At 40.8% G+C, this 13,926-nt stretch overlaps 1 protein-coding gene across 13 annotated transcripts in view; it reads right to left on the bottom strand.

The window, feature by feature from the left end:
- ASPH (aspartate beta-hydroxylase) overlaps positions 1-13,926 on the bottom strand; it is a 238,897-nt gene that overhangs the window by 163,897 nt on the left and 61,074 nt on the right. For all 13 annotated transcript variants that reach the window (XM_028500701.2, XM_055091279.1, XM_028500699.2 and 10 more), the window contains 5 exons: positions 10,987-11,061; positions 6,682-6,804; positions 3,050-3,082; positions 976-1,032; positions 431-481 (listed from right to left, as the gene is read on the bottom strand). In XM_028500701.2, coding sequence (XP_028356502.1) covers positions 431-481; positions 976-1,032; positions 3,050-3,082; positions 6,682-6,804; positions 10,987-11,061 — 339 coding nt within the window. The remainder of the gene's footprint in view (positions 1-430; positions 482-975; positions 1,033-3,049; positions 3,083-6,681; positions 6,805-10,986; positions 11,062-13,926) is intronic.

Genomic DNA, 13,926 nt, shown 5'->3' with positions numbered 1-13,926 from the left:
GGGAGATCAGCTCGTGCTTTGTGACCACCTAGAGGGGTGGGATAGGGAGGGTGGGAGGGAGAACCTAACACACCACTGTAAAGCAATTATACTCCAATAAAGACGTTAAAAAATAAAATAAAATAAAATAAAATAAAACTGAGGGATTGTTGTCAAAAACAAAAAAAATTCCTCAGATTCACATAAAGCAAGACATTCAAAAGAAACATTAGGAATTAATATCCTCTTTTGTTGTGAGGTGGTGGTAGATGAGATGAAATATGAAAGCCTGATATTCTTTGAATAATCTAATTTTGTTGCCAAGCAGAAAGTCTTTTATTAGGTGTTAAAATTATGTCTTTCACCCATCAAAAGAAAAGTCACCAGGTTAACAGAGCATTACAGCCATAGAGCTGGAAGTATGTCTAACATCTAATGAAAACGTCTGTACCTGCTTCTTGATACGTTCTTCCAGCATCATCTACCACTGGTTCACTGGAATCTAAAAAGAAAAAACATACATTTTTGACAAACCTGAACAAACCAAACATATTGCTAGACACTAATCTAAAATATTTCAAATTAATTCTAAACCTCACAAATGTGTAAGATAGACAGTATTATCATTATTTAATAAAATTTAAGCTGAATAACATTCCATAATTTTCTCTCCAGTCACAAAGATAGGAAGGAGCATAACTAGGGTTTGTACCCAGTCTGGCTCTACTAAATCATACTACCTCGTTCATTTCCAAATATTCTTTCCAGTATCCTCTCTACAAAGATCAAAATCCCAACAGTGGTCTGAAAACACATCCCCTTTTCCCCCATTTCTTCATGTAATATTAAACTATATTCAGAAATGTATATAATATATGGGCAGCCAAAAATGACTGAGTATTATAAAGAGATTTCTATGTTGTATCAGAATGAATCATTAACCTTGGCTGAAAATGACCTTGGCCACTGCTTCAAACACAAACATACATCACGAACCTGGATTTTCCTGTTCATATATCATGTCTTCCATATCCTGACTGTAGGCTGGTGAAGCTATAAATTAGGAAACAATTAGGAAATTACAAATATGTCTCAGAAAAGGATTACACTTGATAGTTAAAACAAGACAAGCACAGTTTCTAGTAAAGAGAGAAATCAAATCAAAATGATGCTCAAACTTACATTCATTCGTGAAACAAACAGGTACTAACTGTGCTAAATGCCGAATACAAAGGTAAATAAGAAAGTCTCCATCATCAGTGTAATTGAACCACAGAATCGTGGAGCTATATTCTCATTTAGCTCATGCAAATTCAACTATATTCACAAAACAAAAAGTGAGGCAGAGACACAGAGAGAGCAGTGCAGGTGAACCCTCCTCCCAGGCACCCAGCAGGCACTTGCCTGAGTGAGCCTGAGCGAGGACACACATTCCCAGCCCGTAACTTGGACTCAACACCTGAGTACCCCCAGACTGCAATGTAATTCTAGTGTTTACACGTGCTTATTGTTGAAATAATATAGGTCCTAAATGCCAGCCAACAATATCCTGTGGTCCTTAAGCACAGAAAGAGGGATCTATTCCAACACTGGAAGAAAAACCGGCCAACAACACAGGCTTACGGGAAGATGGTGTGTCCATCTCCAGTGTGGTCATACCTTCTGGGGACACGTGACATGTGACAACATACAATTTTGACCATTCACTAACTAGCTAAATTAAGACTACAAAACATGCAATTATACAGTATCTTCTTTTTTCTTTTTTTTATTAATTTTTATTGGAGTAGAGTTGATTTATAGTTCAGGTTCTTCCATAACATCTTATGAAAAAACCCAAACAAACTTTTTGGCCAACCCAATACAATGTTGTGTTAGTTTCTGCTGTACAGCAAAGTGAATCAGTTATACGTATACATATATCCACTCTTTTTTTTAGATTCTTTCCCCATATAAGTCATTACAGAGTATTGAGTAGAGTTCCCTATACTATACAGTAGGTTCTCATTAGTTACCTACTTTGTATAGAGTAGAGTATCTTTTGTTCTCTTATCTTTCTTTTCATTTTTTTCCTATTTTATTTATTTATTTATTTATTTATTTTTATTGACATATAGCTGATTTACAATGTTGTGTTAATTTCTGCTGTACAGCAAAGTGATTCAGTTATACATATATATACATTCTTTTTTGTATTCTTTTCCACTATGGTTTATCACAGGATATTGAACATAGTTCCCTTTGCTATACAGTAGGACCTTGTTCTTTAATCATCCTATATATACTAGTTTGCATCTGCTAATCCCAAACTCCCATATTATCTTTTTTTTTTTTTTTTTTGTGGTATGCGGGCCTCTCACTGTTGTGGCCTCTCCCGTTGCGGAGCACAGGCTCCGGACGCGCAGGCTCAGCGGCCGTGGCTCACGGGCCCAGCCGCTCCGCGGCATGTGGGATCTTCCCAGACCGGGGCACGAACCTGCGTCCCCTGCATCGGGCCACGGATCACGCGCCCAGCTGCTCCGCGGCACGTGGGATCCTCCCGGACCGGGGCACGAACCCACGTACCCCGCATCCGCAGGCAGATTCTCAACCACTGCGCCACCAGGGAAACCCTCTTTTTCTTATCTTCTTAAGAGAGCTATTAATGACAATGACAAGTTTACTAAACATTTTTATAAGTAAGTATACACCAAGTTAAATTATATCAGAGTCAATATTTTTTATAAAATACATTTTTAAAATTCAAATAGAGCAAGCAAATATTATCTTTTGACCGAATAATCCCACTACTGTGAATTTATCCTCAGGAAGTAGACTTCAAAAGCACAAAAACTATATTCATATATATGTGTGTGTGTATATATATGCGCATACATACATACATATACACACACATATATAAACCTGTGATATAATATGTATTATATAATAATTAACTATGTATTATGTGATATTTGATATAAAATATATTAAAATTAATAAATAATGTTATCTCTCTTTCTCACGATGCTCTTTTATAGGAAAAGACTCATTCTAAGTAAAAAAGAATAGTATTAAATTAAAATCTCACCTGTCTCTTCTACATGGTAGCTATCTTCAGTTTCTGAAAAAAAAATAACATTAAATAAATATTGTTACTTTCATAAAATGGTATGTTTATATATTATATATGTATATCTAAATGTTTATCATTGATTTTATTTTGAAAGCAAATAACTATTAAAATAAAACATGAAAATATCAATTAAATGTCTGCTAAACACTTTATCTTTCACTAGAACTACGCTTAGAAACGTCTCACACATTCTCTTATATGATCCACTTAACAACCCCACGAGGTTGACAAATACTATAAAGTGGGCTAAAGAGGGAGAAAGATTTAGACAGAGTAACACCGTGGTGACAAAGCTATGTCCCCATCACATTCCACTGTGCTGTTCTATTTTCTAGACACTCCTGCCATTTTCTAGAGCAAAAGTACATTGTCTCCACACGAGAACACAAAGGAAGAACCCAGAGCCTTTACACGTTTGGGGAGCTAAAAGGTAAATGGGTTGATACCTTCACCCACATACCGCTGATGGCAAAGTGCTGCCACTCATTTGACCCTTGTTATTTAACAGCCACATGGAGTGTAAATATTTCTAATTTCTGAAGACTTTTTTTTTTTAATTTATTTTTTGGCTGCATTGGGTCTTTGTTGCTGCACGCGGGCTTTCTCTAGTTGCGGTGAGCGGGGGCTACTCTTCGCTGCGGTGAGCAGGCTTCTCATTGCGGTGGCTTTTCTTATTGCAGAGCACGGGCTCTAAGCATGCGGGCTTCAGTATTTGTGGTTCGTGTGCTCAGTAGTTGTGGCTCACGGGCTCTAGAGCGCAGCCTCAGTAGTTGTGGCACACGGGCTTAGTTGCTTCGCGGCACGTGGGATCCTCCCAGACCAGGGCTCGGACCCATGTCCCCTGCACTGGCAGGCGGGTTCTTAACCACTGAGCCACCAGGGAAGTCCTAATTTCTGAAGACTTTTAACAAGCAACTTTTATGTTCAAATTGAATCTATGTCCCAATTAAAATTAGGTCAGAAAATAAGGTTTCTTCAATTTATGAACTTTTTAGAAGTGTTTCTTCCTACTCCCAATCTATAACTCCTAACCTCAAAAATATCAAATGGGGCTTCCCTGGCGGCGCAGTGGTTGGGAGTCCGCGTGCCGATGCAGGAGACACGGGTTCGTGCACCGGTCCGGGAAGATCCCACATGCCGCGGAGCGGCTAGGCCCGTGGGCCATGGCCGCTGAGCCTGCGAGTCCGGAGCCTGTGCTCCGCAAAGGGAGAGGCCACAACAGTGAGAGGCGCCGCGTACCGCAAAAAAAAAAAAAAAAAAAAAAATCAAATGCCTTATGTTTCAGATTCTTTGAGGGTCTTAACTGAAATTTTTTGTGTAAGCAGCATCTAGGACACCAAAATTCTGAGCAACTGTCAATCTTCCTGAGCTATCCTGGCTGAAGATGGGAGACAGCAAGAGATTCCAGGGAAGTGTGGAAGTCATTTCATCAGCATTCCTACTCAGAACTTAGAAATGTTTTTCCCACAGAAATCATGATATGCATGATAACTAAAGGTCTAAAGTTCAAAGGCTAGTCTGTAAATGCCTATTTTCAATGCACAATCCAGCTGGAATCAAACACAAGTTCAAAAGCATATTGAACTTACATTTTCTCCCCCAAATTATGCATTATATACAATTCTGTAGGTGCGTATGGAAACCAAACCATCACTTTTAACGTTATTTCTATGGAAAAGTGCATTTTCTGCTCTCAACAACAGGCATCAATATAAGCTTTTGGAAATACATTCATTCATCAATTAGGAGCTGTTTGCTTCTCAAGTAGTTCCCCAATATAATAAATATTGTGAGAAGTAGACATACTTAACATTTTCATAATGTTTATGCTTTAAAACAGTCCTTGCAACCATTTACCAACTGCATTTTCTGAGGCTACCTGACCTCTCAATTCTTACGTGGCTGGGACGAGTCCTGTGTGTTCTGCCTGATTCCCACCAGACTTAACCCGTGCAGACACAGCAGAGCAGGAAGTGAGGGGAGGCCCAGGAGACAGGAAACAGCCCAACCATACCTGGGCTCAACGCTGGCAGCAATTATGTATCCCCTGGGGAGCTTTTACAATCATCCATTCTGGGGGCCCCGCACCCCAAACACTCTGATTCACTTTGATCAGGGTGGGTCACCGGAATTCTTTTAAAAGCTCCCCGGGGGATAGCAAAATGCAGCCAGGATCGGAAGTGGTGCGGTGGGATACCAGCCCATCTTAGTGGATCACGCCCGTAAGAGGCTGTCTCTCTGAATCCACGACCCTATGGCTCCAGACCTTCCTACCTTGACTGGCGCTGCGGATCCGATCCACCGCCTGTTTCTTACCATTCTGTCTGGCTCTCTGAACTCAACTTAGGCTGAGCTAACCCTTGAACCCTACCAGGCACCTCCAGTCTAGACCCTCTGAGGCTGGTGGTGCTGTGTTGTTACATGGGCCCTACAGACTGACGATTACTACATAGCGGGGTGCATTGTGTAACCGTTCACTTTGTGTTGGTGCCATCAACCACTCCCCCTGGTTTCAGCAGAGGCTTGTTTTCTTGTATCACTCTTTAGAAATAAAATATCCCTCTTAAATAAACAAGGTTCCCTTAGTATTCATTTTAAGTATAAAATGATATCATTTATATACTTTAAATAAAATGACAAAAATCAGTCAGAGTACAAAACTTGTGGCTTAAAACCACTAAGGTTTTAAAGGCCCACTTTAAGAAAGAGTACAGAGAATAGATACCGAGAGAACAAAGCATGTGGACTTAATTCAGCAGGGCTCCAAATAATCATGGTAGCCTCACATTAAAGCAGAGCAGAGCAATAAGTATATGAATAAAAATTTTTCTAAATGTCAGTAGTGAATAGCAATAATTCTGACTTGCCTATTGCAAACAATACAAAGTAAACTGCTCAACTGATATTTAAATAACCAGCATTTAATTTAAAATATTGATATACACAGATGTCAGCAAACTGTGGTCCATAGGTAGTCTACATTGGGCCTGCCTCCTGACTATCTAATTAAAATTTTACTGGAACACGGCTACACTTATCCAATTAGGCATTGTCCAGGGCTGCTTTTGCACCGTGGTAGCAGAGGTGAGTAGTTGGGACAGAGGTTGCATGGTCCGCAAAGCCTAAGATATTGACCGGCTGGCCGTTTACAGAAAAAGTTTGCCAATGCCTAGGCTATGAACTGTATTCTACCCACTGTAGTTACAGAGTTTATTTTAGAACAAGAGCCTGTGATAGATTATCGAGGTCAATATTTCATCAGTTGTTTGAATTTCTTACAACAAATGGTACTCTAGGAAGGAGAGTACAGTAAAAGTAAATGTGCTGAAGGATTTCACTTACATCCTATAAGAAATGTACATATCCTTAGAATTTCCCCTAACGTACTTTGAATTTAAAAATTGGGATATCTATTTATTTTAGGGAAAAGACTGATTTTAACTGAAGTTTTCAGCTTCAACTTAAAAAAAAAAAAACTTTCGATAAAAGCTAAATATTGGTTTTAAAGGTGTTTAAGAAAACTTCAATAATCGCAATTACAAATTACCTATTGTGTTTTATTCTGAAACCAAAAAAATGTGTTCTACCTTCATGCACTGCTCCAGTTCCCACAGGTTCATATCTGTCATCTGTAACACCTCCTGCAAAGATACCATCTTCGGGCTGCAGTTCTCCTGCTGGTCCATCCTGTTCTTGGTGCAGGTCCTCTCCTTGAACAATGACAATGAACAAAGTGACACAGGTCTATAGCAAGGGCCCCAGGCAGCAGCCGACACAGACACAGACGCCCCATCTGAAAGGCTGCCACATACCCACTTCAGCTGCTCGGCACGCTCTGCCCCTTTTCTGGGCCACTGCACATGCTGAAACTCTGTCCTCTCTCTGGCCAAGGGCTAGTCCACCCGAGGGGGTAACAGGTCTTCTCTCACTAGAACATAAACTCACCAAGGACAGGGACCTCACATATTTTGGTGACTATGTATGCCCAGCCCCTGGGGCCATGACTAGCCATAGGAAGTTCTCAATACGTATTTAATAAGTGAATAAATGAATTCAGAATTCTTACTATATTTGCCTCTTCAATTATCACTAGGTCAGAGGAAAGGTCACCTTGCGACCTTCCACTGAGAACTGACGTAAAATTCCATGTAACAATCTTAAGTAACTCTGCAAATATTCTATTACAAAGAACATCAGGCCACCAGCTAAACCATATGCCAGGTCATCCGCATTGGTTCAGCTGCATTATACTTCGCTTCTAAAGGTTCCTATGTTTAGCCTTTAAGTTATACTAAGATGCTCCTTTTCTCTTCTGAGACGTTCATGATACACCATTCAGCTTCTCTTGTGTAGATGTTGGACATGCTGCATTACTCCACTGCCACATGGGTTAGCTTGTCATCGTGGTGTTAAGACATTCTCCCAGTAGTAACTTGCCATGGCCTCAAGCAGAGGATGCTCTGGATGTAGCACTCTAACGAGAGAACTCAAGGGAACTAGATTTAGGTGTGCAGTGCAGTATTGCTCTAGGAGTGTGCAGTCTGGAATATCTGACTCCAGATCTAGGTCTGTCTCTAGACCAGCTGTGTGACCCTCGGAGAGTTACTTAATGATTCTGGGCCTAAGATTTCTCTTCCATAAAAAAGAAATAATAAGAGTACCTACTCACAGCATTGTTGTGAGGACTGAAGCACTTAGAAAAAAGCTTGGCCCATAATAAGTATTTAGGTTTTATTTTTGCTGCGCTGCTTCTGCTGTCGTTAATATTTTTACCATCATCATCTCAGTAATAACAATACTACTACTTCTACTGCTACTGAGCTACCCCCCACCACACTGCAGGACAGTGTCCTTAGTCACTTTACTTCTGGTGTGGCCCAGCGATGCTCTCAGGTGTTACTGGACTATTAGGCCCTTTTTTTGTGTGTGTGGTACGCGGGCCTCCCTCTGCTGTGGCCTCTCCCATCGCGGAGCACAGGCTCCGGACGCGCAGGCCCAGCGGCCATGGCTCACGGGCCCAGCCGCTCCGCGGCACGTGGGATCCTCCCAGACCGGGGCGCGAACCCGGTTCCCCTGCATCGGCAGGCCGACGCGCAACCACTGCGCCACCAGGGAAGCCCCTATTAGGCCCTTTTATGTTGATACTATTTGTTTGTCTTCTGTCTTCTCATCACAGGCTGCTATCTTGTTTCTCCTCATTAGAGATTTTCTGCTTCTCATCAAACCAATCACCAATTCTTCCTGTCACTGACCGTACAACTCTTTCTCTTCCTTTCTTCTTGCCATGTTCCTTTTCCCTTACTCTCATTTACTCGGTCTAACTTTACAGTTTTTATGTGAGCAGGACTGAGCTCTTTCAGCCATCTACTCAATGGAAGGCCCTGCTCTCAAAGGGAAACCAACTGAGCACCGTACACTGTCTGTGAGCCTCCACGGCCCAGGGACAGCCTCTGCCAGGAGGAAAGCAGTCTCCTGAGAGTTTGCTAGACCTCACCGGAGGCACGGCCATGCCCTCTTGCAGCTGCTGCACCAACCCTATGAGGTAGCAATTATCCCACTTTGAAGGATGAGGGGCTTGAGGAACTTGACTAAAGCCACACAGCTGATAAATGCAACTGCAGGACCCAAACCTGACAACAAAATACAGAATAACAGGGACAGAGAGCCTACTCTAGAGACGGTGTCAGGGAGGCCAAGTTTGGTCTGATAAGATGTGAACACTGGAACACACACACGCACACACCAACAGAAGAGAGAGCAAGTTAAAGGCCCCACGGTAGGGACAGGCCTGGCAATGACAAAGAAAAAAGGGAAGGTCAGTTGAGCTAGAGAAAAGTGACCAAGCGGAGAGAGAGAGACCAGGCCCAGACAAGGCACAGTGGGCTCGGCCACATCAAACAGTGGGTGCAGAGGAGCAAAGATGGCAACAGGGGCCCAAGGGGATGGGAAGAGGGGATGGTGGTAGCTGACACATGGCAGAAGTCAAAATACGTTTTGGAGGCAAAGCAGAAGGGATCGGCTGATGGATCACATATGAGGGGAGAAGAGGAGAGAGAAATCAAGGAAAACTCCCGGGATGCTAGCTTAAGCAGCTAAGTGGATAAGGAGACCATTAACTAAAGACTAGAATAAGAGTAAAACATTTTTGCAGGGGAGCAGGGGAGCTGTGAGATGGAGAGGAATCAAGAGTTCAGTTTTAGGAACATTTTAAGTCTGAGATACCCATAAAACATACAAACAGAGATAAGAATATGCAGTTAGATAATCCAGGAGCTTAGATGAGCAATGAGGGCTGTAGATATATATTCAGAAGCAATATTTAAATAATATTTAAAGTCATGGCCTGTGATTTTCTAAAGAGAAAGTCTTGATAAAGAAGAGGTCCAAGGAATACAATCCAATGCTAGCCTGGATTCCTCTCTCCTCTGTCTGGCATCCTGCACCCACCCACCTAAATGTCTACCACACCCTTCACTTCCTTCTTCCCCTACCTTTGGAACCTTTGGTGAAATTTAGTTTGACCAACCATCCCGACTCACTTGGGTCACCGGTACCACCTCCCATCTGATCTCCCTGCTGACATCTCCTTCACCTTATTTTTCACACTGACAGAATACACAACACTCCTTCACACCCTCCAATGGTTCCAACTCCTCTTAGAATCAAGTAAAAATATCCTTCCCTTCATCTCTCCGCCTCCGTTCAGGCCCTTTTGACCTCTGGACTTTCACACATGCCATGCCCTTTGCTTAAACATTACTCTTTACTAATAGCATTTGCCTGGCAAAGCACTACACCATTCTCCAGCTCCTAAATCAGTATGTCATTTTCTCCAGGAAGCCTCTGCTAACCCCACACAGCACATAGCATGTGTTTCACCATCACAGCACTTACCTCAACATACTGAAAGCAATCATGTGTTGAGATTGCATTATCCTTGTGTTAGGTTAAAATAAAAAATTTTTTTAAAGATATAGGAAGGGAAAGCCTGTGTTTGCTTATACAGGCAGATATGCTCAGGTGAAGTAGCTTTTCTAGCTGAGAAGAAACTGGTAATAAAAGGACACAGGCTCCTAGACCCCTAGCAGACCAGGGCAAAAACCTACAAGGCAGCCAAAGCTGGTCTCCCCAAAGGAGCACAGATGGAGCTGGATGGTATGCTTTACATTTAACCCCAAAATACCTAAGACTGAATAAGATACTTTACCTGGCCTGCAAAAGCCCAAGTTAAATGATAGAGAATCGTTTGTTTTTAAGAAACATTATTTTTTTCCTCTAGGACTACCTTCAGCTCACACCAAACCACTGTAAGTATCAAGATACCATGTGTTCTGCCTTCTTCAAAATCCTTCTGTTACATTTTGGGGTTATAGTCTGTGCTTTTATCAACAGATGCTTCAAGAAACAGTCTTATAAAATCTTAAAAACACTGGTTTCTATAGTATCATTTAATATCCTCTGTACAGAACTTAACCTAAGAAACTTTTTAGATTCTTTAAGTAAATAGCATGTTTACTTATTCTCCAGTAATATGACCTACATAATTTAAAGTTTCCCCTTTTTTGCTTTGGCGGCCACCCAAGCATTCAGTATAATTTGAGGGCTGAAGACAGCTCCAGGAGAGCCCATCACAGCTCGCTTGGTTCTGTTCTATTCCCCTCCTCCCGGTAGCTGATGTATTTGTTCTTGATGTATCATTGGTCTCTGTCTGCTTATTCTCTTAACAATAAAATGGGGTAAAATGAGTGTAGTGTTATTTTAGAAATACTTGTCCTCCAATAGCTTTTTTAAAAGCCCACTTAATTATTATTTATATTTCAAAATAATGCCCAAGTCGTTTTAGGTAATTAACCATTATTTTAGTAATGCATGAAACAGATTTTAATTCATACCATGTTCTGCATATATCGTTTCATCAAGAAGTGACTGAACTTGTTCTTGTACTTCATCTTCAATATTCTGAGGCCCTAAAATAATTAAAACATAACTAAGTAGAAAAAATCTAGACATTAATGTAGCACATGAAATATGGCCTCCACATATACACATTAAAATGAATATATTGGACTAATCAACTATGTACCCTTTTCCTATCAGCTTAGCCCTTTTTTTGTGTTGGCAAATATGGTAGATATTTAGAGTTGGGTTTATTCTGACAGCAGATATAAATGCTAAACAACTTCGTAAGATTTTTTAAACATAGGAAACTAACTCGGGTTCAGATTTCTCTTTAAAAAAAAAAAACCTCACTCAGAGAAAAATTATTTGTTTCTAGTTAACAAAATTCACACTAACGATAGAAAAAGCAAATGGGGAGGGCAAAGCTTTCAGAAAAGGAAGTACTGGGAAATAAAGATAAAATGCGGGAGAAGAGATCAATAAAATTAAAGTACATGGTCAACCACTGTCCTTCCCAATAGTCAGGGGAAGGGCTCCCTGGCTGGTATGAGGGCTGGGATGGTTGGCTGCCCGCCCCCAGAAGGTGTCAGGAAGCGTGAGTAGAAGACCTTACAAGACAGTCCTCTCAGCTTTGGAGAACCTCATCTGACAGTCACATCGGTCATAATGTAAATTACAGACGTGAACAACATTAGTGATGACATCGCGACTACACTGTGGTGCTTATCGGATTATCAGGCTTTATTGCAACATCATACAACAAACAGGAAGCTATAATTACATTGACACTATTATAAATTTTCTGTCTAACAGACATCATCTATCTTCACTAAATAGAACTAGCACCAGACTTGCCATCAAATGAGATAATGCCAACGACATCAGTTACACTGACAAACTAATCTTCAGTGACAAAAGCAGAAGTTAATCTGAACTTCAGACTGAAAAAAGTGTAAGATTCTACTGTGCTAATTATACTACAAAACCATTTCTAAAGCACAGAGTGCCTTCTATTTTTATAGATGTTTACATTTCAAACTACTTTTATACATATTCTCACAGAATTATAGGAGACCTTCCCAATCTCTGTTCTTCCCTCACACGATGCCCACGATAGCTTCCTAGCAGAGTTCCCAGTTTTACAACTGCTGACAGCACTAACCACAGAAAATATAATGTGAGTAAAGAGAGAAGTAGAGATTGGCACTCTGTTCCTCTGCTTAAACCCTTTAATGGCTTCCTTTGCCTGAACAGATGAAAATCTAAGTTGCTTGAAGCCCCAGAAGGAAATGCAAGACCTCCACAATCTAGCCTTCACATGCCTCTCTAAAATCATCTGCTACCAGCACTGGCTTAGAACTTGGTGACTGTTTCATCTTTCCACGAGTCTCTGATGCCCTCCTTTCCCCTGGGGAAGGTGAGTAAAGGCAAAACAAAAACAAAAACCCCAGGCTGCAGTGAGTGAAACACTAAGTGTAAATAAGGCAAAAAAGCAACTGCAAATTCTTCTTTCAAAAGTGTAGTTAGTGGGCTTCCCTGGTGGCGCAGTGGTTGAGAGTCCGCCTGCCAATGCAGGGCACACGGGTTCGTGCCCCGGTCCGGGAAGATCCCACATGCCGCGGAGCGGCTGGGCCCGTGAGCCATGGCCGCTGAGCCTGCGCGTCCGGAGCCTGTGCTCCGCAACGGGAGAGGCCACAACAGTGAGAGGCCGGCGTACTGAAAAAAAAAAAAAAAAGAAAAAAAAAAGAAAAAAAAAAGAAAAAAAAAAAAGTGTAGCTAGTACAACAAGGAGAGAGACTGGAGGGCAGATGGAGAGAACTGCAGGGACCAAAGGGGTGGTTATTTCATTGTATTTTAATGAAAGATATGTACCTCTGTTTATAGAATAGGTGGGTAGTCAGAGAAGACAGAAGGTAAAGACCTAGGTAAGAGGAAGGTTGAGAAGGCAACATTTAAACTAAATCAAATATCACCAAGAAGTTGAAAAGGATATGAGGTGATAACAAACTGAAGGACTTAGGAGGACAAGTTGTCAGTAATATGCAAAGAGTAATATGAACAAAGAATAAAAAAAGGAGGAGAGAAAGCAAATAGTACATTTCAAAGTACCAGCTTTGAAAACCAAGATTTTTTAAAATTATAGATTAATCTAGTACAAAGTAAAACTGAGGTGCTAAATCCAAATATACATTCAAATTATAAAACTTAAAAAAAGAAAAAGAAAAAAAAATCACTCTTGCTCTGAAGCCATGGTATGATTACAGCAATTCTACAGGAATGGGAGACAGGAAATTCTCCTGGGATTATTTGAGCAACAACAAAAAATAAGAGCAACCTATTGATTTTTATTAAAAGGAAGGAAGGTAAATTAAACAGTATTCACCAGTACCTAGTGATAAAGTCAGCCCAAGTATTGATACCATCTGGACTCAGTAATAAAGTTGCCAGTAAATATGCAGTGTCATACCTAACACTTCCAATAGGTGGCAAAATGAAACCAAATTTTTGAGAACTACTTGGTAAATGAAAAATGTACAGAAATTAAACAGTACTTTGCAACAAAAATCAAAGCACGAATAGGAAATGATAGTAATGGAACCAAATTTCATTTACCAATTTATTAAGAGACTTCAGGAGTTTTCATCCTATGGGTCACAGGCCCTTGAGTGACTGAGGAAACACTTGAAATGAGCTATGAATTCATGCAGATGTAAAACAGGCTTCACAGAGGATCACACGGAGGCCTGAGAAGTCTTTTGTTGTAGACAGGAGACTCATATTAAAAAGACTGGAAACACAGTAGACCTACTCTATTAAATAATGTGACAAAACTAGTGTACAGTACGTGTGTAATTCTACTTTCAATGTAATATGGCACAGTAGTCCTGGACTTGGAATCAAGAAACATAGCATTTAGTTCACAATGTTTCTAA

This window comes from Physeter macrocephalus, chromosome 15 (genome assembly GCF_002837175.3).
Source record: "Physeter macrocephalus isolate SW-GA chromosome 15, ASM283717v5, whole genome shotgun sequence".
Taxonomy (NCBI): domain Eukaryota; kingdom Metazoa; phylum Chordata; class Mammalia; order Artiodactyla; family Physeteridae; genus Physeter; species Physeter macrocephalus.
This window is presented reverse-complemented; position numbering and strand designations above follow the sequence as displayed.